The 25704-nt window shown below is 39.1% G+C and overlaps 1 protein-coding gene across 7 annotated transcripts in view; it reads left to right on the top strand.

The window, feature by feature from the left end:
• SSH2 (slingshot protein phosphatase 2) overlaps positions 1-25704 on the top strand; it is a 255079-nt gene that overhangs the window by 212567 nt on the left and 16808 nt on the right. For 6 of the 7 annotated variants that reach the window (XM_049637946.1, XM_049637944.1, XM_049637943.1 and 3 more), the window contains 6 exons: positions 239-304; positions 4792-4986; positions 8635-8728; positions 9084-9212; positions 20094-20140; positions 24231-24377. In XM_049637946.1, the coding sequence (XP_049493903.1) occupies positions 239-304; positions 4792-4986; positions 8635-8728; positions 9084-9212; positions 20094-20140; positions 24231-24377 (678 nt within the window). Of the gene's footprint in view, positions 1-238; positions 305-2137; positions 3951-4791; positions 4987-8634; positions 8729-9083; positions 9213-20093; positions 20141-24230; positions 24378-25704 lie in introns of those variants that run through there. The other variant, XM_049637948.1, reaches the window with a different exon arrangement.

Below are 25704 nucleotides of genomic sequence, written 5' to 3'. Positions count from 1 at the left end.
TAATTTCCTAACTCCAGTGTGGGAGTCCATTCGTTTTGCTTGGTAGATAAAATCAGACAATTTGTTGAAGCTTTTCAGTCAAGCTTTTCAAGTCAACTATACTCCAGTTAACTTCTACATGAACCTGGTGATTTCTTCTACCAAGCCAGCAGTTGTGAGCCTGGGAAATGACCTCAAAAACTCAAAACTGAAATAACCTACTCTCATTTGTGGATTTTTGTCTCATTTTTTTCCTTAGTGGGTTCAGTGTATCAACGGATAACAGAGTGCACATATTCAAACCTGTATCTGTACAGGCAATGTGGTAAGAGGACTTTTAATGTCTCTATGAACGTTTTTAAATATAGTATTAGGGCAATATTTTGTGAATAGCAGTATTTGAAATAGCACAGTTCTCTATGAAAATGCTATATGATCTGTTTGTGTGTTTAAGATTTTGTGTGATCTGTTCGTGTGGTCCTCATAGTTAAAGATGACCTAAGAGTTCAGTTTTCAAATTCTCATAGTGGAAGGCCTTAAGCATTGGTACACAAGTAAAATTCAGAGATGTTCTTAGACTCAGGAAGACACTTAATGGATCAGATTGCCAATTGGAACAGAGTTTTACAGGGACACATTGACTTAAGTTAGTAACAGTCTAGAGCCAAATCTACAACGTTGCAGTACTACAATGCATTAGTGTTGAATTTCTTAAGGTAATCAGGGATATTATTGATGGAGTTATAGGTAGATAAGTTTCCATTTAAATTGCTGGTGACTGTTTGCAAGACTACATAATACAAATAAAGCCTACACATTATAGTTGTCAATAAACATCAGCTGGTGTGCTGATGCTTTGGAGCTACTTAACTATGTGTCAGACAGCGTGCTTTATGTGGATTATATCTAGTCATCACACCAACTCCCCAATATAATATTAGTGGCTCCTTTTTATGGATGAGAAAACTGAGGTTTTGGAAAGGTTACATAACTGGCCTGAGAGTATCTCTTCTATTTAGACAGAATCGACTCTTACTTATTCTCGATTATGTAGAAAAATGATCTCATATAACTAGGGAATGGTGTGACTCTAAGATTTAGTCTATCCCTGAGTTCAGGGATTTGAATTTTAGTTTCTCATTCAGCTGCCTGTTCTGTAGTAGAAGTCCCCCTGAGGAACAGAATGGACAGAATGAAAGCCAACAGGAAATAAAGGAGCCTGAAAAAAGATTCCAGAGAGCTCATTTGCCCCTGAATAACAGGATTGATAGACTTGAGCTGGATAAAACAGAGTCAAATGAGCTTAAGAGTCACCATTTCATGCAGTAATTGAGGTAGAACAGAGTTATGTGTTTAAGCCAGATTTTTAGATTTAGGGCACGTTTCACAGATAAATCTCTCATGGAAAACTTACCTTCTCTGACGAAGACTCCTTTAAAGGCAATTGACCTATATCTGTTCCTAGGTCTCAAGTAAAACCAAACAGCGTAAGTCCCAAAAATGGCAGTGTTTTTAGTTATATTTTGAAAAGGAGTACAAAGCAGTCTTAATTCATAAGACAGTGAAGATTCAAGTAATAACCTAGTTCAATCTGGGATGTTCTAAAGCAAATTGACTAGTCCTACTTCTGTTAGCTCATTGTAGAATAAAGTTTTTGGTGTACCACATGGGGAGTAGTGAACTGAAAGTCACAGGGAAAAAAAAAAAAAATGTATGGATCAAAGCAGCATTTAGACCAGGTGTTTCCTTCATAGAGAAGGTGGTTACTGCAGCCTCCCAATCCTGTATGCAGCTAAAATAACTGAGGTGGCTAATAAGCCTTGAGTGTATTTTAGGGCACTTGCCCCAGACACTTGTGGCATATGCTTTTGAAGCACATGTTTCCTGGATAAAGAAAACATGTGTTGAATATCCTGTACATTGCACTCAGCTGGCCCTTACCTTCCAATCTATGTAATGACACTGAAATTCACTGAGAATTCTCAGAATCTGACAAACTTCTCTTGAGAATTTGGCTTACTTTGAGTAATAGAAAGCATTTTAAAAGATTCTGCAACTTTGTTTTTAGGGAAAAATTTGTTTCCCTGATAAAAATGGACTGAAATGTTTTTCCTTTATTAAATTGGCAACTATTTTCTTTTTTAACTTACAATATATGGGGTTGACAAGGACTTAAGGAACAGACGTTGTCATTTACTATTGGTGGAAGAATAAACTGGAACAGCCTTTCTTAAGGATGATTTGCCAATATGCCTTACCATTTTGCATGCCCTTTTAACCTAGTAATTCTTCTTCTAAGAATTTATCCTAAGGTGATAACCGTGGGCGTGTACAAAAATTTTAACCATAGTGTTGTAATAATAGCAAAAAATGGAAAACAATTTAAATGTCTGAAAAGGAGGAATTAAATTATGGTGCCTCCATGTTACTAAATATAATGCAACCATTAAGAATAATCTGGTTGATGGGACACCTAGGTGGTTTAGTTGGTTGAGTGTCCGACTTCGGCTCAGGTCATGATCTTGCGGTTTGTGAGTTCAAGCCCCGTGTCGGGCTCTGTGCTGACAGCTCAGAGCCTGGAGCCTGCTTCTGATTCTGTGTCTCCCTCTCTCTCTGCTCTTTCCCCACTCGCACTCTGTCTTTCAAAAAATAAATATTTTTGAAAATTAAAAAAGAATCTGGTTGAAGAATATTGACATAGACGTTGGTAAGAAGGTACAAAGTAAAATCAAGTTAAAAGGTATATAGAATGTGATCATATCTTTATTATAGATCTATGCATAAACAAAAAAACTGAAAAGATCTATACTAAAACCTTAACAGTGGTTATTTCTAGGTGGCCAGATTATAGGCTATTTCTGCCTTATACTTAAGATCCCTAAATTTTCTAAAGTTAACATGGATCACTTCTGTTTTGAGGCAAAATTTTAGAAGTAAGATGTAAATAGATTGCCTATAGAATTTTCTCATACTGCCCTCTTCCCACAGGAGACCAGCATTAGCTAACAGCTAATAAGACATTTCTTTTAGCAAATACTGTGCTCCAACCATAAACTAGACATTCTTTTAGGTACTTGAAATATGTCAGTAAACAAAATGTAGAAAGATCCCTGCTTTTATGTAACTGACTTCCTAGCATTTCTGGCTTTAGCTTTTCCCAAGCATATAACCAAAAAGGTACTTTTCAAATAAAAAAATAAAAGTTAAAAAAAAAGGTACTTTTCAGTTTTGTTTAACCTTGGGTTCCTAAGTTCAGAGTCAGAGATTTAATTAGTCTTCGTATAACCAGAGCTATTCTTAGAAAGTAGCTCAAGCATATGAATAAATGGTTTAAAGAGACTGGGAAACTTACGCAGCAAGAATGATAAATGTCATTATGGGAATACAAGCTGGTGCAACCACTCTGGAAAACAGTATGGAGGTTCCTCAAAAAACTAAAAATAGAACTACCCTACGACCCAGCAATTGCACTACCAGGCATTTATCCAAGGGATACAGGTGTGCTGTTTCTTTTTTTTTTTTTTTTTTTTAACGTTTTATTTATTTTTGAGACAGAGAGAGACAGAGAATGAACGGGAGAGGGGCAGAGAGAGAGGGAGACACAGAATCGGAAGCAGGCTCCAGGCTCTGAGCCATCAGCCCAGAGCCTGACGCGGGGCTCGAACTCACGGACCGCGAGATCGTGACCTGAGCTGAAGTCGGACGCTTAACCGACTGAGCCACCCAGGTGCCCCTGGGTGTGCTGTTTCAAAGGGACACATGCACCCCCATGTTTATAGCAGCACCATCAACAATAGCCAAAGTATGGAAAGAGCCCAAATGTCCATCAATGGATGAATGGATAAAGAAGATGTGGTATGTTAGAGTATTACTCGGCAATCAAAAAGAATGAAATCTTGCCATTTGCAACTATGTGGATGGAACTGGAGGGTATTATGCTAAGTGAAATTAGTCAATCAGAGAAAGAAAAATCATATGATTTCACTCATATGAGGACTTTAAGAGACAAAACAGATGAACATAAGGGAAACAAATAATATAAAAAACAGGGAGGGAGACAAAACAGAAGAGACTCATAAATATGGAGAACAAACTGAGGGTTACTGGGGGGGTTGTGGGAGGGGGCATGGGCTAAATGGGTAAGGGGCACTAAGGAATCTACTCCTGAAATCATTGTTGCACTATATACTAATTTGGAGTAAATTTAAAACAAAAATTAAAATTAAAAATTAAAAAAAGTAAAAAATAAAGGTTCTAACACCTTAAAAAAAAAAAAAGAATGATAAATGTCATTAGATTAGTCCTTCCTGGGCATGAAAGGACATGTCCTCAAGGCTTAGGGACATCTAGCTATGTGTTCTTCGTGGACCCTCTGAGAATCATAGGGAATATATGCTGTAAGATGATTCTGCACCAAAGGAAACCAATCTTTATATAGTTAATATAGTAAATGGTTGAGATCTTTAGTTCTGTAGTGACATAGTACACCCATAGATAGCATGTTCCAACCACAGGGTCATGAGCTCCATAGGTACTTGTTTTTCACTGATGGGTTGTCAGTTCTCCTACCCCCATCTCTAACCCAATCTTAATAATGCATCATATCTTTCAGCAAGAAGTATCTAGCCGAATGCTATGAATAGGTAATATAGTATAATCAGAATCAGAGAATCTTAAATTCCAGGGAATAGATTCTCCAGAGGCCAAATTCTATAGGATCTAAAAATTGAAAGAATTCTGGGTACACATGGATTATTGGCTTTTTGGTATCCCCACAGTTCTACAGTGTTTATTTCCCAATGTATCTTTCAGGTCTGCATTACAGAGTTTACACAAGGCTTGTGAGGTGGCCAGAATGCATAACTACTATCCAGGCAGTCTGTTTCTCACCTGGGTGAGTTATTACGAGAGCCATATCAACTCAGATCAGTCATCAGTCAATGAATGGAATGCTATGCAGGATGTGCAGTCCCACCGGCCCGACTCTCCAGCTCTCTTCACAGACATGTAAGTCAGTTTACTTAGGATCACGGAATTTTTCTGTACTGTGTCCAAAGTGTCGTAAGCAACATGTTCCCCCCTAATCTCTCCTCTTGGAGAATTAATCTTACCAGTGATATTAGTCATTGTCTACACTACACATCTGCCATACAAAGAACCCTATTCTTTCCATCTGCAAAGGCTTTAGGAGTTTCACTCCTGGGCACACTGGAATCTCCATATTAAAAAACTGCAATACCATAAAATCCTATTCAGATTCCACTAATTTGAAATTTGAATTTAAAGGGAGTTAGGCTGGGACGCCTGGGTGGCTTAGTCAGTTGAGCATCCAACTCTGCTCAGGTCATGATCTCACGGTCATGAGATCAAGTCCCATGTCAGGCTCCACACTCAGTGGTCGCTCAGAGTGGAGCCTGATTAAGATTCTCTCTGTCTCCCTCTGCCTGGCTCCCACGTGCTTGCTCGCTCTCTCTCTAAAATAAATTTTTTTTTTAAATAAAAAAATGTAAAGGGAGGTAGGCTGAAGTCTGCCTTTGCATTATCTGTGAAAGAAGCATTTGGTAAGCAAATTAATGACATAGAGAAGCTTTTAAAGGGATGTTTCTAATGTTTCCAGTCAATTTAAAAGACTGCCTAGGTTGTTATGCTAATTTTAAACTGATTTCTGTTCACGTTTGTCAAAAAATAATTTATAATTCAAGTGTTGGAATCAGCCCCACCTTTGCCTTTTTGGGTCTTTGTCAGGGAGATTTTATTAAATCTCCCTGGTGTACTGTTGAGTTGGATAAAGGCCTGAGGTGGAGATGATGTTTACTTCCTTTTTAGGTCTATGTGTTGAAACTTATGTGACTATTTTGGAAATTAAAAAAGGTGTTTATTTTGCTCTGAACTCATCTCAGCACTTCCAAGGTATTCTACAGCTAGGAAAAAAGAGTAGTTACTTAACTGTCTGATCATATAAACCTTCACCTTCAGATTCCTAAAGTCCTATCAAAATAGTTCAGGGGGGTGGAGTTCTTTTGTTTTTTAAGAAAATGCTTAATTTAGATAATAATGTGAACTTATTTTTACTAGAAAAGCTAAAATATCCAAGAATTGTGTGAACAGATCAGTCAAAAAAGCGGTGGAAGCTCTTTTGCATAGGGTGTTACTGATAATAGGACCTCCTTTTTCATTATCCCTAATCCTTTGACGATCCCACAGTAACTGAAAAAATAAGGATTAGTCTGGCTTTCAGAATCTTGGAAAATGTTACTGATTTCATGCTTTATAGCTGGTTGATGGGTATCAAAGGGATGGATGTCTCATCTGACTCAAAAATGGACATTCTATTTTTTTAAGTTTATTTTGAGAGAGTTGGGGGGAGGGGCAGAGAGAGAGAATCCCAAGCAGCCTCTGAGCTGTCAGCACAGAGCCCAACATAGGACGCGTACCCACGAACCACGAGATCATCACCTGAGCCAAAGTCAGACAGCCAACTGAGCCACCCAGGTGCCCCGCAAAACTGGACATTCTAAAGCAGACTTGCATGAGAGAGAGAAAACCCTTCTCATTTCTCATGATTTATTGGAGAAAATTTGGGTATTAGAGCAGAAAGAAAGAAAAGGCAAGGAAATTGGCCATTTTCTATCTATATATATCCCCAAGCAAAAAGAGTAATGTAAAGTGTAGTCCCTGGCGCATGGTAGAGGCTCATTAAATGTTAGTTCTTGGTATGTACAACATAACCCCAATTTTAAGATATATTTATATATCTGCCTTAGAAAGAGACTGAAAGCTATAGGTCAGAGTATTGATGATTATCTCTGATGCAGGGATTTTTAGTGATTTTTATTTTTCTTTGCATTTTTATGTATTTTCCAAATTTTTCTCTAGGGAAATTGAGCAAGAAATTGTGTCTGTGTTGTCATGTTTTTTCCATTCCCTCCTCCCTAAATTGACTAGAAAAGCCTAAAAAAGAATGCTGAGCATACAGGGAGAATGTGTGCCAAAATGGATTGAAGTGCTCTAGTGCAAATACAGTTTATATTTTGAAATCCAAGGAAGGGGAAGAAGGGAACATACGTGTGTAGTACCTCCAGTGTATATCAAATATTATGCCAGCCACTTCATACATGGTACCTCATTTAATCCTCAAGAATCTCATGAGGCAGATATTGTCCTCATTTTATAGAAAAGGAAACCTGCTGAGAAAAGGGAAGGAATTTGTTCAAGGTTGTACCACTGGTAAGTAGCAGGGCTCGGATTAAAACCCAGGTGTATCTGCTCCCAAACCACTCTGATCCAAGTGTTGTGAAGGATTAGGAGAAAGATTACTAAACTAGGGAATCTAACTCATGCACATAGGTGGTAAAATTTGTTTTTATCAATATTTTTTAATAAAAGACTGAAATATATAAGTTCCTACCATTAGCTGTGTCTAGGAAAAATCGTGGGGAGCATGATTAAGAATTTTAATCCTGGTCAAGACAGGGATGCCTTGATGGATAGGGAAATGGCACCAGTATTATCTGTATTCTGCAGGGCTCATGAGAAACTAAGAGTCCAAGTGGTAGGGAGCCCCAAGGTTGTGAGGTCAGAGCATCCATCTTTGGAGATTACCGAAGCTATTTTTGCAGCCAGTGATAAGGCTTTAGGCAGCAAAGGCAGGCAGGATGCCTGAAGGCTTAGTCCATTTCCATCTCCAAATAAGGAGGTACAGAGCAGATACCTTCTTGAGTAGGTAAGAGGGAAAGATGAGATGGAAAGTGCTCTTTGTCAGCCTCACTCAAATTCTGCATAATGTGAAGTAGTGCTTTTAGAGAGAAGCATCCAGTTACATTGAACCAATGTCTTTCTAGTAATTGGAGAGTCAGCTTCCTAGTTTAATTTCCTTTAGTTCCTGGGGTAATTTTATTTTTGAGAGTCAGAAGATTAAGGGAAGTAACATAATCCTGCAGGTAGGGTGTTAGGCTGGGCTGAGAGTGCTGGTTCAACTGCCAGGGTATGTGATCTGTGGTATGTCATTTAACCTTTCAACTGTGTTTGCTTCCTTCATCTGTAAAATGGGGATAATAATTTCACAGAGATGTTACGAGAACCTTCATGAAAAGGAATGCATTTTGGATGGAAGTCCTCTGGGTAGTTAATTCTTGGAAACCCATTTTGGAAAGAATTTGCCTCATTGAATAAGGCAGAAATCATTCTTTTGTCTTTCCTGTTTTCTAGAACGACAGCAGTGAATGATCAGCATTAGGTGGCATTTTAACCTACAGAAGACCCAGTTCCATAGTGGGTCACAGCATTGTTCTACCCAGCTTGGTATTCTAGTGCAGCAGGTGGTAGCCAGGGGTACTTGATGGAGAAGTATGGCTGTGGTTCTGTGTTAAAGTAGCATACACAGCATAGCCTATTTGTCTTTACTCCTTCATAGATGATTATGCATATATTTAAGGGCTTTTACATGTACAGCCTCTCTATACATGTTTACATTCTATACATTGTGCAAAGAAAGTTTCCTCAATTACTTTTTTTTTTTTACCATACCTTCAGAATATAAATTTTTGAGGGTAACAGAGGGAAGGTCTGCCAGTTGGGAAGCATAATCAAATGGTATGTTCATTAAGCTAGTCAAATGCCTGCCTAAGAAAAAAATCACCATTTCTCTCTTCTCAGACCAACTGAACGTGAGCGAACAGAAAGATTAATTAAAACCAAATTAAGGGAGATAATGATGCAGAAGGATTTGGAGAATATCACATCCAAAGAGGTAAGAAACCTTGAACTCCTGTTCCAAGGCTAGCAATGGAATAGCAGGTGTGGGGTTAGAAATAGTGAATGACTGGGGTGCCTGGGTGACTCAGTCAGTTAAGCGTCCAACTTCGGCTCAGGTCATGATCTCACGGCTCATGGGTTCAGGCCCCGCATTGGGCTCTGTGCTGACAGCTCAGAGCCTGGAGCCTGCTTCCAATTCTGTGTCTCCCTCTCATTCTGCCCCTCCCCTGCTCGCACTCTGCCTCTCTCTCAAAAAGAAAAAAAGAAAATTTTAAAAAGAAAAAAAGAAATAGTGGTTGAAAGTACAGAGGCACTTTCCAGAGAAGTAAAATATGTCCTCTTTGTTTCAGATACGAACTGAGTTGGAAATGCAAATGGTGTGTAACTTGCGAGAATTCAAGGAATTTATAGATAATGAAATGATAGTGATCCTTGGTCAGATGGATAGTCCTACACAGATATTTGAGCATGTATTCTTGGTAAGTCTCAGGCTGCTTTAAGTGATGTGCTGAATCTAGTCCATATTATATTTAAATAAAATGTAACTTAAATTTAAAACAAAGGTAATAAATACTCAAACTTCATTACTTCCTAGTTTTTTGCTACATTTTACTGTTATCTGTGCTCTTAGATTATTTACATCTATTGTATGGTGGAAATGTTATCTAGTAGTATGCTTCTGCTCATCTCTTCCCAGTTCCTCATTCAGTGACATCAAGCTGGTGGATTAAAATTGACTGGTCAGGGGTTGCCTGGGTGGTTCAGTTAGTTAAGCGTCCAAGTCTTCATTTCTCAGTTCAGGTCATGATCTCCCAGTTGTGAGATTGAGCCACTCATCACCTCTGCACTGATAGCGCTGAGCCTGCTTTGGATTTTCTCTCTCCCTCTCTCTCTGCGCCTCCCCTGCTCATGTGCATGCTTTCCCTCTCTCTCTCTCAAAATAAATAAATCTTTTAAATGATGGGTGGGAGGGGCGCCTGGGTGGCTCAATCGGTTAAGTGTACGACTTCAGCTCAGGTTATGATCTCACATGTGAGTTCAAGCCCCATGTCGGGCTCTGTACTGACAGCTCAGAGCCTGGAGCCTGCTTCCGATTCTGTGTCTCCCTCTCTCTCTGTCCATCTCCCACTCACACTCTGTCTCTTTCTCTCAAAAGTAAATAAACACTAAAAAAAATTTTTTTTTAATGGGTGGAAAAATTTAGACCAAGGAAGTAGGCAAATGCTATAAATCATGCCCTTCTTCCACCCATCGATTGTTAAGTTATCTCGTCTGTTTTTCATGACAGTCAAAAGTCCAAAACGGGAGCCTGGGTGGCTCAGTCGGTTGAGCATCCAACTCTTGATTTTGGCTCAGGTCATGATCCCAGGGTCATGAGATGGATCTTTAGGGTGGAGCCTGCTTGAAATTCTCTCTCTCTCTATCCTTCTGCTCCTCTCCCCCACTTGTGCACTGTTTCTCTCTCACTGTTTCTCTCTCTCTCTCTCTCTCTCTCAAAAAAAAAAAAAAATAGTCCATAATAGTTTTATACAATGTATCCAAATAGAATGATCCTTTGAGGTCATCACTCTTTCAAATCTGCCAAATTTGCCTAAGGTCTAATATATCTGAGCAGAGCAGGTGGGAACTACTTATAACTGAGATGCTATTGGACTTTTAAACATTTGGAACCTTATAGCCACATTTTGAGTTCCCCAAATACTTTTGTGATTGCTAAAATTTCAGTGACTTAAAATTGTTTTTTGTGGTTCCTGAACATTTAATGACCTGCGGTTAGCCCAAGGACACCTTTCTGACTGATGGATTGGGAAACCTTCTGCAATCCTAAGACCCATTTTCTTCCCAAATGTTAAGAGTTTTAGTTTTCATCTATACATGGTAGTGGGAATGAGGTTAAAAGGGTCATTAAAATCAGTGGGGAACGTCAAAACTTTGTTTTGTTTCCACTTCCCACACACTTTGACCAAAAATGCTAATAACCAGAAACTAAATTGATTTGGTTTGAATTTCACTTCCTTTCTCCGGTAAGGACATTTGTGAAATGACTAGAAGCTGAGAAACAGGAGATAAGAGGAATAAATGCACAGCAACTGGCTAAATTGGATCATCTCACCCTGAATATTCAAGAGTTTATGTCACCAAGCAGTCAGATTTTATGCCATTGAAGGCTTGTGCCCTGAATTAACTTTTTGACGCTCTGTGTGTGCTTGTAGAGTGATTCACAGTGGTGTATAGCTATGAAATTACTCATGAAAAGCTGTGAGCTGGAAAAGGAACTTTTTTTCCATTACTTTAACTTGACCAATGTGTGTTGCCATGTCTAAGTGTAGATCATACTACAAAGCTGTCATTGACCTTTCCATTTGTAAAGCACTTGACTTTGTTGTCTTTTGTGTGTACCTCCACAAGGGTTCCCTGCTGTTGTATTATTGGAAAGAATTTTTGTGTTCTCTATAGAAAACTTATGAGTCACTCATTCAAATGGATCCTGCCCCTGACTGTGTCTATGTAACATGACTAATTTTTATGAAGGGCAAGTGCCTGTAGCCAAAAATAGCTCATGTTAGAAAGTGACCAGAGCTATAAACTTGGAAGTCACTTTTCCATTAGCTTATATTTTAATACCAAAAAGGACGTAGACATGATGACTATGAAATATAATTAATATCTGACTATTCAACCTGTTTAACTTCAGGTATACTTCCCTGTGTCTCTGATGCCACCCGCTCAAGAACTACCTTCTCCTTGGCTTATTTTAGGACAAATAGAGAAAATTTAATAGTACTCTTAGCAGAAAAAACAATCCAGTTCTTCCCAGACTAGAGTCCCTAATCAAGTACAAATGCATTTCAGTATTTCTACCAGTATATTGATCCTGTTATTTCGTGATTATTGGCATATCCTTCTGTCTTGGGTGTTTTTACTTATAAAAATGATTCATGATCATTATAGAAAGCTTAGACTGCTTATTAGTGAGCTACACAAAGTCCATTCTTTTCTATTTATTTTTTTATTGAAGTATAATTTAATTACCATACAATGTAATGTTTCAGGTGTACAACATTGTTGATTCGACAGTTTTATACATTACTCAGTGCTCACCACAATAACTGCAGTCACCATCTGTCACCATATGACATTATTACAATATTATTGACTGTATTTCCTATCCTGTACATTTTCATGTCTGTAATTTATGACTGGAAGTTTGTAACTCTTGAACTATTTTTTTAAGCTTATTAATTTATCTTGAGAGAGAGAAAATGCAAGCAGGGGAGGGGCAGAGAGAGGGGGACAGAAGATCTGAAGCAGGCTCTGTGCTGACAGTAGAGAACCTGTGGGGCTCGAACTCACAAACCATGAGATCCTGACCTGAGCCGAAGTCAGACGCTTAACCAGCTGAGCCACCCAAGTGCAGAAGTTTGTAACTCTTGATCCCCTTTATCTATTTCACCCATCCCCCCATCCAGCTTTCCTCTGGCAACCACCAGTTTGTTCTCTGTATTTGAGTTGGGTTTTATTTGTTTGCTTTTTATATTCCACATATAAGTGAAATCATATGATACTTGTCTTTCTCTGACTTATGTCACTTAGCATGATTATTGGCATATTCTTCTGTCTTGGGTTTTTTATTCATTACAAAAATAATTCACGTTCATTGTAGAAAAGTTAGACAATTTCAGAAAGCTATAAATAACATAACATTTGCTCATCACCAAAAGAGGTAAGCACTGATATCTTTTGTTATATTAGTCTTTTTTTATTTTTTTAATATGTATCTATAGATTTTTGAAAAAGGGGAAATCTCAGCTTCACATATAATTCCATTTTCTAGGAAATGGACATGTTCTCTCCATTCTGAATATTTCTCTTATTTGGGAAAAACTTTCAACTGGAGAATTCTGAAATTTAACTCTTATGCACAAAATGGGTACATGAACACTTCTTCCCCAATGGCTTCCTCCCCTTGTTTGAACCACCATATCCTATATCCAAACCCCTGTCTCTTCTCCAGTGAGTCTGTGCTCTGCTGGCTTTTCCAGCAATTGACACGGAAAAAGGTCTTATCCAAGCTGCAAGTGGTGGTGTTAGTTTTCTGCAGAGTCATTTCATCTTGTGCTTAGCTGCCATGCCTGGAGTGCAAAGCAGATTGCGTGAAGGGAGGCAGCAGGATTTTTCCCCTCCCTTCAAAAGAATGCTCAGCTCTGCAGTGCACTGCACAGAGATGTTTATTTAGAAAGGTGTCCAGCTGGTATGGAGAAAAGTATAGAGCATAGTTTAAAGAAAACCTTCAGCAAGAAGAGAGGATTGATTGGTTGGAAGCCAGGGTATTTCCAGAAAAAGTTCTTCCACATCCTTAAGAGTGTACCACTTCTCTGAGCTGGAAGCCTTTGCCCAATCAAGTCTTAATATCAGCAGCTCTCCTGGATGTTGTCCCATTGGCTGAGAAAAAGCTAAATGTGAACAGAGACCCTTTGCTGAAAGGCAGGCAGCTTTCTTAGTTGAACAAGGGAAACAGGAATATTGGACACAACCAATAATTTTGTTCATGAATAAAAAACTAGTTGATTTTTATTGCTGATTGTAATATTTTTCAATATTTGACATTACAGCTCCTTTTAAAATAATGTTTCATTTCCAAAGAAAAATTAAGCCTCAAATTGTAGTTACTTCTGTAGGTGCAGAGAAATGGAGAGTATATGAACAGATAGAACTTAAAACAGATGGGCTATTTTAATCCTTCATGATTTTGTCCCTCACCTGAAGATGTATAGCATAAACTTTTCTCGGAAGGAAAAATTAATTAGAGATGTTGTGCCTGGTTGTCTCAATAATTTGATTCACAATATTGAGGCTGTAGGTGTCGTATGATGAAGAAGATATGGACAGGATACCAATCCCTGGAGATGATATCACGTTATACTGATCCTAGCAGAACCCCAATACAGTCTTCCTTTAGGTGCTATAAATGTGCTCTCTTCTATTTTGCTTGGAACATTTGGACCCTCACAAGGCTATTTCCTGAGGATGACATTTGAGAAGAAATTAATCACTTGGGGGCGCCTGGCTAGCTCAGTTGGTAGAGCATGCAACTTGATCTCAGGTCATGCGTTCGAGTCCTACATTGGGCGTGAAGCCTACTTAAAAAATATATGTTTTTAGAAAGAAAGAAAGGAATTAATCACTTGGGTCTCTGGGAATGGCACAGTATAGGGGAACAAGAGTGAAAGATGGAAATGAACTTACTTAAGAATGTATTGGGGCGCCTGGGTGGCTCAGTCGGTTAAGCGGCCGACTTCGGGTCAGGTCATGATCTCGCGGTCCATGAGTTCAAGCCCCGCGTCGGGCTCTGTGCTGACAGCTCAGAGCCTGGAGCCTGTTTCAGATTCTGTGTCTCCCTCTCTCTGACCCTCCCCCGTTCACGCTCTGTCTCTCTCTGTCTCAAAAATAAACAAACGTTAAAAAAAAAAAAAAAAAAAAAGAATGTATTATAGTCCCAAGATTTCATCTTACACTTCAGTAAGATTAGAATATACTTTGCATAATTACATAGAACATAGTGGAAAAACCCCTTGGAATTGTGTCATTGTAAGCCTGAGAAGCATGGAGGAAAAAAATAGATGGAGTCTGTGGAGGGCCCCAGGTGGCTAATATGCATGGCATTTATATTGAGGACAGAAAAGTAATTACACCACATAGACTCCAGTTCTTTCTTTCAAGTTGAACCTGAAGCAACCCTAAGCACAACCCAAGTCACGTTATATGGACTTCACTGAGTCAGTAGCCAAAGCTTTTAATTTCTTTTGTTTCTGGATATGTGCCATTTCAGATTGTCAGATTGAATTTTCTCTGGACAGGTAGATGAAAACCATGGACTTTTCCCATCGCGTAAGGGTTATTTCCATCTAGCTGGACAGAGTTCCACAGAGGATTTAGATTTCTAAATTAAGAAGTGAAGTGGTCACATTTCCCTGGCTACCGTTTAGCCACTCAACCCTTATGGCTTGCTTCTGTCTCCTTGAATCCTTTATAGTTCTTAACCTCTTTCTTTGGTGTGGGAGCTTATTTCCTAAGGTTGAGCACAGAGCCTTCAGAATGTCCCATATTTTTTTAAGGCAAGTCAGCTGAGCCCTGGTCTGTAGAAAATATCAGTTGTCCATTAGTCCATTTACCTAAATGCACCTTCACAGCCTCCTTGATCTGTCTCCCAGTTCAACAGCCAAATTAAATTACATATCACTTGTAATACAATGATAGTGCTTGCATAACACTTTACAGTTTCAGAGTGTTTCATTTATTTGTCTTATTTGATCATTCATTCAACAAATATTTGTTGACCCTCTCTTTTGTACCAGACAAGAGGCTAGATATTTGTGCAGTCTGATCTAATTCTACAAGGAGAGGGGCGCCTGGGTGGCTCAGTCGGTTAAGCGTCCGACTTCAGCTCAGGTCACGATCTCGCGGTCCTTGAGTTTGAGCCCCGCATCGGGCTCTGGGCTGATGGCCCAGAGCCTGGAGCCTGCTTCCGATTCTGTGTCTCCCTCTCTCTCTGCCCCTCCCCCATTCATGCTCTGTCTCTCTCTCTGTCTCAAAAATAAATAAATGTTAAAAAAATTTTTTTTTTAATTCTACAAGGAGGGAGTAATGAATCCTATCAGATAGATATTCATGGAAGGCCAATGAGATAAAGACACAAAAGTGACCCCTGGGTTAGACAATTAGAAGAGGTCATTAGTAACATTAGCAATAGTAGTGAGGGCAAAAGCCACAGTGCTGTGGGTTGAGACTTATGGGAAATGAGTAATCAAAGAAGGTATTAGATTATATTTCTATGAATGTTGGCAAGGGATTAGATTTCTATGAATCTTGGCAAGGGAAGGGAAAAAAGGAGAGTGTCTAGAAAAGAATTCATGATGGAAAGAGAGTTTTTCCATTTTAATATGGGTGAAACGTTTTGGGTTTGTTTTGTTTTGACAAGGATGGGGAGCAACAGGGACTTATAAACAATAGAAACTTCTCAAAGTTCTGTAAGCTAAAGTCTGAGATCAGGGCACCTGCATGGTCAGGCGACAGCCATCTTCTGGGTCATTAACTTCTCTGTGTGTTCTCACAGGCAGAAGGAATTAGGAAAAACTTTATAATTTGAGAATGTACCCATTAGGTATATAGGACTAGGGTGGGAGGAATGTTCCATTTTATGGATAAGGAAAGTGAAGACAGGTTAAGCAGTTTGCTCAGTGCCCCACAGTAGAATGGGGAGTTGAGATTTGAACCTGAGTCTTCTAATGCTAAATTCCATTTAATACATAATTCGAAAATAGGTAAATTATTTTAAATGTTTGCCTTTTCAAAAGAGATGAACAGATAGTCCAAAGATAGAAAATGAGCCTGAAACATTGAAAAGTTGCTCACTTTTAAGAGAAATGCAAATTGAAATTACACTGAGGTAACATTTTACACCTGTCAGACTGGCAGAAATTCAGAAGCCTAACCCCAGGTTTTGTTGGCAAGGCTCTGGGGAAAAAAAGGGGCACTCTCCCTACATTGCTATGGGAATGCAGATTGTCTCAGCCTCTGTGGAGAGGAATTGAGCAATGCCCAACAAAACTGCTCATTGGCTCAACAGTCTCACTTCCACAGATATGAAACATCATTCACAGGAGACTAGGTGAATCAACTATTCTATGACTATCCAATGAAGTGCTATGTAGGTGTAAGAAAGAGTAAGGAAGGTCTCTGAACTGTGCTGTGGAGTGGTTCTGAGGCTATATTGTCAAGTGAAGCAAGCAAAGAACAAACATATGTATTGTATACTACTTTTACATAAGGAACAAGTGATAATAAGGGCGTATTTGCTTAGAACATAGGTAGAATAAACCGGAAACTAGTTACAGTGGTTTCTCTTGGGAAGATTGGAGTAGGAGTGAGGGTTCAAGTTTACCTTTTAATAAACTTTTGACTTTCAGTCTTATGAAAGTTTTGCATATTCAAAATCAAATGGAAAAGAATGGAAAAATCACACCCTAAAATTGAATACAAACAGGAGCAAATGAATCCAAATGTATATCAAATGGGTAATTTCACAGAAAGAAATTAATTCAAGTAACTTGCAGCATTATATTCTGACTTAACCTCTTCATGGGAAGAGGAAAAAAAAACTGCAAAGAAAGAAAAAAATTTTTGAGAGAGCACGAGTCCGTGTGGGGCAGAGAGAGAGAGGGAGAAAGAATCACAAGCAGGTTCCACACCATCATTGCAGAGCCCAATGCGGGACTTGAACTCACGAACCATGAGGTCATGACCTAAGCTGAAGTCAGATGCTTACTCAACCAATTCACCCAGACACCCCAGAAAATTTTAACTTAATGGGTTTGTAATTGGTGTAATTGGTATTGGAAAAATAATGTTGAAACTATTTTATAAATAGAGCAAATGAGTTGTTGGAAACCAAGGTTATCCCAGTGGAATAGGGAGCTATAAATGATGGCAAAGGGGCAAGAAAGAAAGGAAGTACCTTGTGGTGTTAAATTTGAACTGGAGGTACCAATGTAAATTCAATATTTTTTTAAAAAATATTTCCTAGCTCTGTCCACTGGAAAGTTTAGAAGCAATGATCCATACTTCTAAACATATCTAATTAATGTCCAGATCTTGATTACAAAATACCATTCTTTGCTAAAACCAGGACTCCTTGGGGAAATGGCTAATTCCACTCACAGAGTGATTCTGGAACAACTCTTAAACTAGGAAGCAAGGAAGTAGTGGGGTCAAAGACTAGTGGGGTCAATATCAAAAGGAGCTTGCTTACTTGAAGAGATTCCCACTGGCCAATTCAGGACAATTTGAGTGTCAAAAAAAATGGTAATGGATAAAAACATTCTAAATGCAAAAAGAATTCAAGAGTTCAGAGTGTGGAAGGAATGATTAGGTGAAGCTCTCCTTTACAGAAGAATGCAGGTAGGAATGCAGAAGGAATGATAAAATTAGAAAACCACCATTTTGTAAACCTCCAGTAAAGTAATTTGGGCAAGGTCAGGAGCTGATGCCAAAACTATAGAGTAAGAGATTATTGTGAAACAGGATATTCACATGACTTCAAAAATCACTAATACTGGGGCACCTGGGTGGCTCAGTTGGCGAGGCATCAGACTTCAGCTTAGGTCATGATCTCGCAGTTTGTGGGTTCAAGCCCCACGTCAGGCTCTGTGCTGACAGCTCAGAGCCTGGAGCCTGCTTCGGATTCTGTGTCTCCCTCTCTCTCTGCCCCTCCCCGACTCACACTCACTCACTCGCTTGCTCTCTCTCTCTCTCTCTCTCTCAAAAATAAACATTAAAAAAAAAAAAAGATCATTAATACCTATAGATAACTAGTAATTGTAAAGGAACCTTTACAATAGTGGGATGTGGCAGATACAAGGGAACCTAGCAAGAATTCAAACTCAGCATGACAAATAATGAGACAAACTGACATTGTGTGCCTCAAGATTTCATGCAGTAGGAAATACACAGCATCATCCTTGTAATATTCTTGCCAAGAATGTTTGACCTGAATCTAATCAGCAGGAAACAAATCAGACAAATCCAGATTGTGAAGAGTTCTCCAAGATTACAGACCTGTAGTCTACAAAAATGTCATCATGAAAAACAAAGTCCGGGTGGACTGTCCAAGGCCAGATTAAATGAGAAAGAGACATGGCAACTAAATGCAAAGTATAATTTTTTTTTTTAAATTTTTCTTTTTTTTCAACGTTTTTTATTTATTTTTGGGACAGAGAGAGACAGAGCATGAACGGGGGAGGGGCAGAGAGAGAGAGGGAGACACAGAATCGGAAACAGGCTCCAGGCTCCGAGCCATCAGCCCAGAGCCTGACGCGGGGCTCGAACTCACGGACCGCGAGATCGTGACCTGGCTGAAGTCGGACGCTTAACCGACTGCGCCATCCAGGCGCCCCAAAGTATAATTTTTTTAATGTTTTATTTATTTTTGAGAGAGACAAGTATGAGCGGGGGAGGGGCAGAGAGAGCGGGAGACCCAGAATCTGAAGCAGGCTCCAGGCTCTGAGCTGTCAGCACAGACCCCGACATGGTGCTCAAACCAGGAGATCATGACCTGAGCCAAAGCCAGACACTCAACCAACTGAGCCACCCAGGCACCCCTTGTAAAGTATGATTCTTGATTGGATGAATATAAAGAATAGTTTGAGAGGTCAGTTTTTGAAATTCAAATATAATGTATTAGAATATCATTGTGTTAGTGTTCTCTTTCTTTTTTTTTTTTTTTTTTTTAATTTTTTTTTTTTCAACGTTTTTTTTTATTTATTTTTGGGACAGAGAGAGACAGAGCATGAACGGGGGAGGGGCAGAGAGAGAGGGAGACACAGAATCGGAAACAGGCTCCAGGCTCCGAGCCATCAGCCCAGAGCCCGACGCGGGGCTCGAACTCACGGACCACGAGATTGTGACCTGGCTGAAGTCGGACGCTTAACCGACTGCGCCACCCAGGCGCCCCAGTGTTCTCTTTCTTAGTTGTAAAAATGGGAATAGGAAAATGTTCTTGTTCATAAGCAATACATGGTCAAGTATTGAAGTGTCATGATTGCTCAAATTACTTTCAAATGGTTCAGGAGAAAAAAGTATGATATATACTGAAAGAAAGGGAAGAGAGAAAGCAAATGTGGCAAAATATGAAAAATTGATCTCCAAATAATCTGTACAACCCTCCCTTTTTTAAGTTTTGCATTATCATATTTCCCTCATTTAACAGAAGCTACTATTTAGCTATCCTTTGATGTAATATAATACACTAGAAAGAATGTGGGCTTTAGAATGAAATCTAGGTTTAATTCATAATAATGCCACTTTGTTCATTTAACACGTTTATTCAGTACCTACCAGGTGCCAGGCACTCACTGTCCAGGGGTTTCCATAGGCAACAAGCTGTCCTCAGGAAGCTTATATTATAGTGGAGGAGAGAGGTAGTAAAGAAACTAATAAATAAATATACAAGTAGAAATTGTGATACATACCTTTGAAAGAAATCAGAATACTATAAACCAGAAAAACAGATGACATTTAACTTAATTGGAGTATGATCAAAGACAGCTTTCCAGAGTATGATCTTGAGCAAAAATTATTTGAATTCTATGGGAGTTGGTTTTCTTATCTGTAAAAATGAAAATAACTTTTTTACACTTTCATTTGTGAAAACTAATTGTTATAACATACGAAGTACCTGAGTTACAGAGAGGAAATGTGATAGATGTTATTGGATCTGCTTCTTCCCTCATATGACACCTTTTCAAATATTGTATTTTGTTCATTTGCTAATACTCTCTAACCTTGTTTTTTTGGTTCCACAGGGCTCTGAATGGAATGCCTCAAATTTAGAGGATTTACAAAACCGAGGGTAAGCACACACAGCAGTTGCTTTCAACCCCATGACTGAAATCACTGTTTGTTCTTTACTTTTTCCTGTTAAATATGGTGTCAGTGAGTAACTTTAAGCTTAAGAGTTGCTTCCAGTTGATTCTAATCAGGTGGAATCTAATAAAAATTTAAGTGGCTGTTATCCCACTGTTTCATCCAACACCTCCTAAGAAAGATCTTCTGTTTCAATGGAAAGGCTTTCCAAAACAGATGTGCATGTCTTTTGCACTGTTTTAAAACCAAATGTAGTTATTGGTCCCTTTTGTTTGTTTTTAGAACAGTTTGAGGTTCACAGCAAAATTGAGGGAAAGGTACAGAGATTTCCCATATCCCCCTGCCGCCACACATGCATAGCCTCTCCCATTAACACCATCCCCACCAAAGGGGTTGCATGTGTTAACAATTGATGAACTTACATTGATACATTATAATCACCCAAAGGCCATATTTACTGTACAGTTCACTGGTGGTGGTGTACATTCTGTGGCTTTGGACAGATGTATAATATCGTGCATCCGTCATTATGGTATCATACAGAGTATTTTCAATGCCCTAAAAATCCTCTTCTGACCATTTATTCCCACTCCCACTTCTGGCAACCACTGATCTTTTTACTTGTCTTCATAGTTTTACCTTTGGTTCCTATTTTTTATGTAAGAGTACACAGAACTGCATATGTTGGGTTCACAGCTATTCATCAACATTTATTGATCATTTTCTGTGGACTAGGTACAGTGCTAGATACTAGGAATCCAAAGAAAAATAAGACTCAGTCCCATCCTTTTTTAGTAAGGTGCTTGAAGTCTAAGTAGTTTTTTGTTTGTTTGTTTTTAAGATTTTACTTTTAAGCAATCTCCATACCCAACGTGGGGTCGAACCCACAACCCCAATTTCAGGCATTGCATGTTCCACAGACTGAGCCAGCCAAGTGCCCCTAAGTAGGTTTTAAATATAAAGTGGACAAGCTTCTGAAATTGAACAAGAATACATTCTACCTTGTATTAAGAAATGTGCCCCTGAGCAGCATGGTTATTGAGTTTGATTGTAGCTGTTGAGACGACCATGAACATTCAGCAACCAAAAAGCTGCCATTCTTCTAGCCTTTTTACTTCTTAGCTAATACCTAAATTTTTCATTGAATTTGGCCTTAGGAGGCCAAATTATCCCAGTAAAAGAAGAGAAAGTCATGTCTGAAAATTGGCCACATGTAACTTGATTATGGACAGCGATCAGACCTACTGAAACCCAGAAGTAGTGATGGCTGCCTGTTTTCTCAGCTGTAAGTCAGCCTTCTGGTTATCTTTAACATGATTAGATACATACTCCCTACTTCTCCCTCAAAAGAAAGATATATCCTAATTGTTAACGTGAATTTGGGACAAGACTTAAGCCAAAGAATTATACAAAGAGTTCTTGGGTTGAGAGAAGGGGGCCTGTGAATCTGGTTATTACTTAATTTAAGATATGAAAATAAAGAGAACTTAGAAATTTTAAATTGATTAGAATTGAGTCTGGAGTTCTTGAAAATAGAGACTGTATCTTAGTTTTGTGTAAAACGTACGTCTACCTTACTCAGAGCTTTATACCAAGGGGGTGCTCAGTAAATGTGAAGGAATAATAGAAAAATTGACTGACTTGCCAGAAACTAGCACAGAGATACAGTATTTTCTGAGACTTGATGCAGCTGTTGCCTGGAAAATGCATTGAAATTACATCATGCATACATCTTTGAGTTTAGAATACACTTTGACAAGATCAGTGGAGATGATACCTGTTCATCTCATTTACTGCTTAAAATGCTAAATTATAAAACACAGATGATCTATCTTAAAAAACAGTATAGTTAGATGCTCAGACATCTACTTAGATCTTGTTTCATAAATTCACCGGTTCTTAAACTCTTGTGGATTAAGAATTACAGTTACAAAACATGTATACTGCCCCTTGTGGATGATTTAAGGGATATTCAAGTTTAATTTTTACATAAGACCATTTTCACCCAATCTTACTGACTTCAGAACCCCAAGTAAAGTGCTACTCCATATAGAGGTGGCAAACAAATTTCAGGGGGTGCTAATCTCAATTGGTAGTGGCTGTGTAGAGTTCTGTAATGAATAGGATTGGGAAACCTTGTACTGCCGTAATCTATTACTAAAGTATGGGATTAGAGGTGGGAGGTGGTTCCATTTTTATTTTAAATAAAATAAGCGTGCTTTCCTTTTTTTTTTTTCTGACCATTATATTGAGATAAAATTCACATATAGTTCACTCATTTAAAATGTATACTTTGGGGCACCTGGATGGCTCATTTGGTTAGGTGTCCAACTCTTGATTTCAACTGAGGTTATGATCTCATGGTTCATGGGTTCGAGCCCCACATCAGGCTCCAGGCTGACAATGAGAAGCTTGCCTGGGATTCTCTCTACCCCTCCCCAGCTTGCACATGCTCGCTCGCTCGCTCTCTCTCTCTCTCTCTCTCTCTCCCTCTCTCCCTCTCCCCCTCTCCCCCCCCCTCCCTCCTTCTCTCCCTCTCTCTCCGTCTCTCTCCTTCTCTCTCCCTCCCTCCCTCCCTCCCCTGCCTTCTGTCATCCCTCTCTCAAATAAATATACTTTAAAATGTACACTTAAATGGTATTTATTACCATGGTATTAATTTACATTTTTTTAACCCGAAAAAGAAATCCTGTACCCTTTTTCCCCCAGCTTCTAGAAACTACTAATCAGTCTACTTTCTGTCTCTATACGTTTACCGATTCTGGACATTCCATTTAAATGGAATCATATAATATGTGGTTTTTTAAGAATAGTATCTTCCAGGGCGCCTGGGTGGCTCAGTCGGTTAAGCAGCCGACTTCGGCTCAGGTCATGATCTCGCGGTCCGTGAGTTCGAGCCCCGCGTCGGACTCTGTGCTGACAGCTCGGAGCCTGGAGCCTGTTTCAGATTCTGTGTCTCCCTCTCTCTGACCCTCCCCTGTTCATGCTCTGTCTCTCTCTGTCTCAAAAATAAATTAACGTTGAAAAAACAATTAAAAAAAAAAAAAAGAATAGTATCTTCCACTTAACATTATATTTTCAAGATCTATCAATGTTGAAACATGTATTAGTAACTTCATTCCCTTTTTTATTGCCAAGTAATGTTCCATTGTTTGGAAATGCCACATTTGTCAGTTGATGGACATTTGAGTTGTTGCCACTTTTTAGCTATTAATGTATGAATGCTGTGACCATTCACACACAAATTTTGGGGTAGACTTATGTTTTCATTTCTTTTGGATTTATACCTCAGAGAGGAATATGCTGTAGAGTAACTCTACATACTGTTTTCCACAATTGCATATGCTTGCTTTTTAAATTAAAAAGGAAAAAAATTCTTTGTAGTAATGGACTTTGATGCCGAGATTCAAATGTTTCAGAAAAATTTTGATCTCTGGAACTTAACCACAGAATTGGTTAACTATGACTCTCTCTCTCTGTCTCTCTGTAGTCATTTCTCTGACTTCAGAGATTGGGTTTGTAAGAACCCATGTGTAGTTCTAAGAAGGAAGCGGCTTCTACAGAGAGAAATAAGTCTGTGTTGTGTTGCTGGAGTAAACTCCAGTGATGTTTAAGTCCACACAGCACTGAGAAAAGATAACCCTGTGGCAAACTAGACCCAAGCATTTATTGAAGTTGTGCAGTGAGAGAGAGAGAGCAGAAGAAATTTATGATACAGAAACCCTTTTCTGCAAGCCTCTCGGTATGGGAGAACTCAGACACATCTCCTGCTGTGGTGGCCAGGAATGCAGCTTAGAGAGTTAAGAGAGTTTTAGGTCCAACTTTCCTCTGACCCTCCCATCCCTCACCTCTTTTGCCTTTCTTGTAGTTTAGAGAGAGTAATAGAGCAAAATCTGACATTTAGAAAGGTAAAGGAGATTTTTCCCTTTCCTGGTTTTTTTTTTCCTTGAGGTAGATGTTAATAGTCGTGATTTAATACAAATGACTTCCAAAGAATAAACTATCTTTCTGGTAATTTTAACAACTCAAGAGGAACCTAGTAGTAGAGCCCATATTCTCCCTTGGTTTCCTCACAGGGTGCGCTATATCTTGAATGTCACTCGAGAGATAGATAACTTCTTCCCAGGAGTCTTTGAGTATCATAACATCCGCGTATATGACGAAGAGGCAACGGATCTCCTGGCTTACTGGAATGACACTTACAAATTCATCTCTAAAGCAAAGTGAGTAATGGTCCCACACACATATTCTGACCTGTGTTCCTTGTGCACCATCCATGGGTGAGGCCTAAAGCTATAGATAACCTGCTTGACTATACTCAGGGAGAAGAAAGTAAAGAGAAAAAGGACACTGAGATTCCTTAATCCTAGGGAAGAGTTGACTAGAGACTTCATCCTTTTCCTGTAAGTAGATGAAGCCCCTGGAAGAAGATCACCTCATGTTGACTGTTTCCATTGAGCACAAAATTAGGGAAAATAAACCTAAGCTGCTGCAAAAGAAATAAGAATGAGAGAAGGAAGAAATTCTGAATGAAATGCTTAAGTTGTCAAGGTGGACATTTGAAAGTTGTGTAATAGAAATTGCCCCGCATGGGCGGAGCACAGAGCTCTTCTTTACTCTTACTTTACTTTTATGGTACTCTAAACAGTGAAATTTTTCTCTGGCCCTTCTGTTGATGTCATCTTTAAATTGGTCCTTTTAGTGAAACTATTTAATAGTATTAATTTAGTGTTTAATATTAATTAGTATTAATATGTCAGCACTAATTTTTTTTTTAAGTCCCTGGGGATTTCCTTGCCAATCCTACATATTCCTTCAGTAGAAGGAACTGTAAATGAGCATGCTGGCCGTGCTGCCCTCTTCAATGGGACCACATCCAAATCATCCATGGCAGATGAGAAGCACTTCTGTTTTTAAAGTCCTCCTTCAGCACTGATTCCACATCTCTCTGCAGACCCTCCATAGTCAAGAAGTCCTTCCTCTTAGTTACCCTGAATCCTCCTACACTAGCTTTGAGCCCATACTCTCAGTCCTTAGCTAACACCTGAGTGTTTTATATTTTTGAAGCCTATGAAATTGTTCTCAATAATACCACTCATGGCATGCTTACTGCATGCCAGATACTTTACCCATATTCTCTTATGTAATATTTTCCAAAACCTAGAGAGGCATGTGCTGTCATCCTTTTGTAGAGATGGGGACAGACTGTAGAGATGAGGTTCAGAGAGCTTAAGTAACAAGTGGTGAAGATAGGACTTGAACCTGAGATCATGTCTGATTTCAGATTCCATCTAGTATATAGTCTAGGTCCTTGAGCAAAGGAGACTGGAAAAGACCAGGCAAGTTGTCAGGATCACTGCCAAAGAGGCTAGAGTTCAGATGAGACCCCAGTCCCCGTGAAAATAAAAGCCAATTTCAGCAGGGCTGGGATTGAGGTGAGATATGTGAGGCACCCAGGTTGCTGTAAGCGGGCCCTCTTGCTCAGGCCCATGCAAGTGTGGGTCAGCGTCTGTGAGTGAGTGCCTCCTTAAATGGCCCCCTGGACACCTC

The sequence above is a fragment of the Panthera uncia genome, chromosome E1 (assembly GCF_023721935.1).
Source record: "Panthera uncia isolate 11264 chromosome E1, Puncia_PCG_1.0, whole genome shotgun sequence".
NCBI lineage: Eukaryota > Metazoa > Chordata > Mammalia > Carnivora > Felidae > Panthera > Panthera uncia.
Note: the sequence above shows the minus strand (reverse complement) of the source record. Positions and strands in the feature narration are given on the sequence as shown.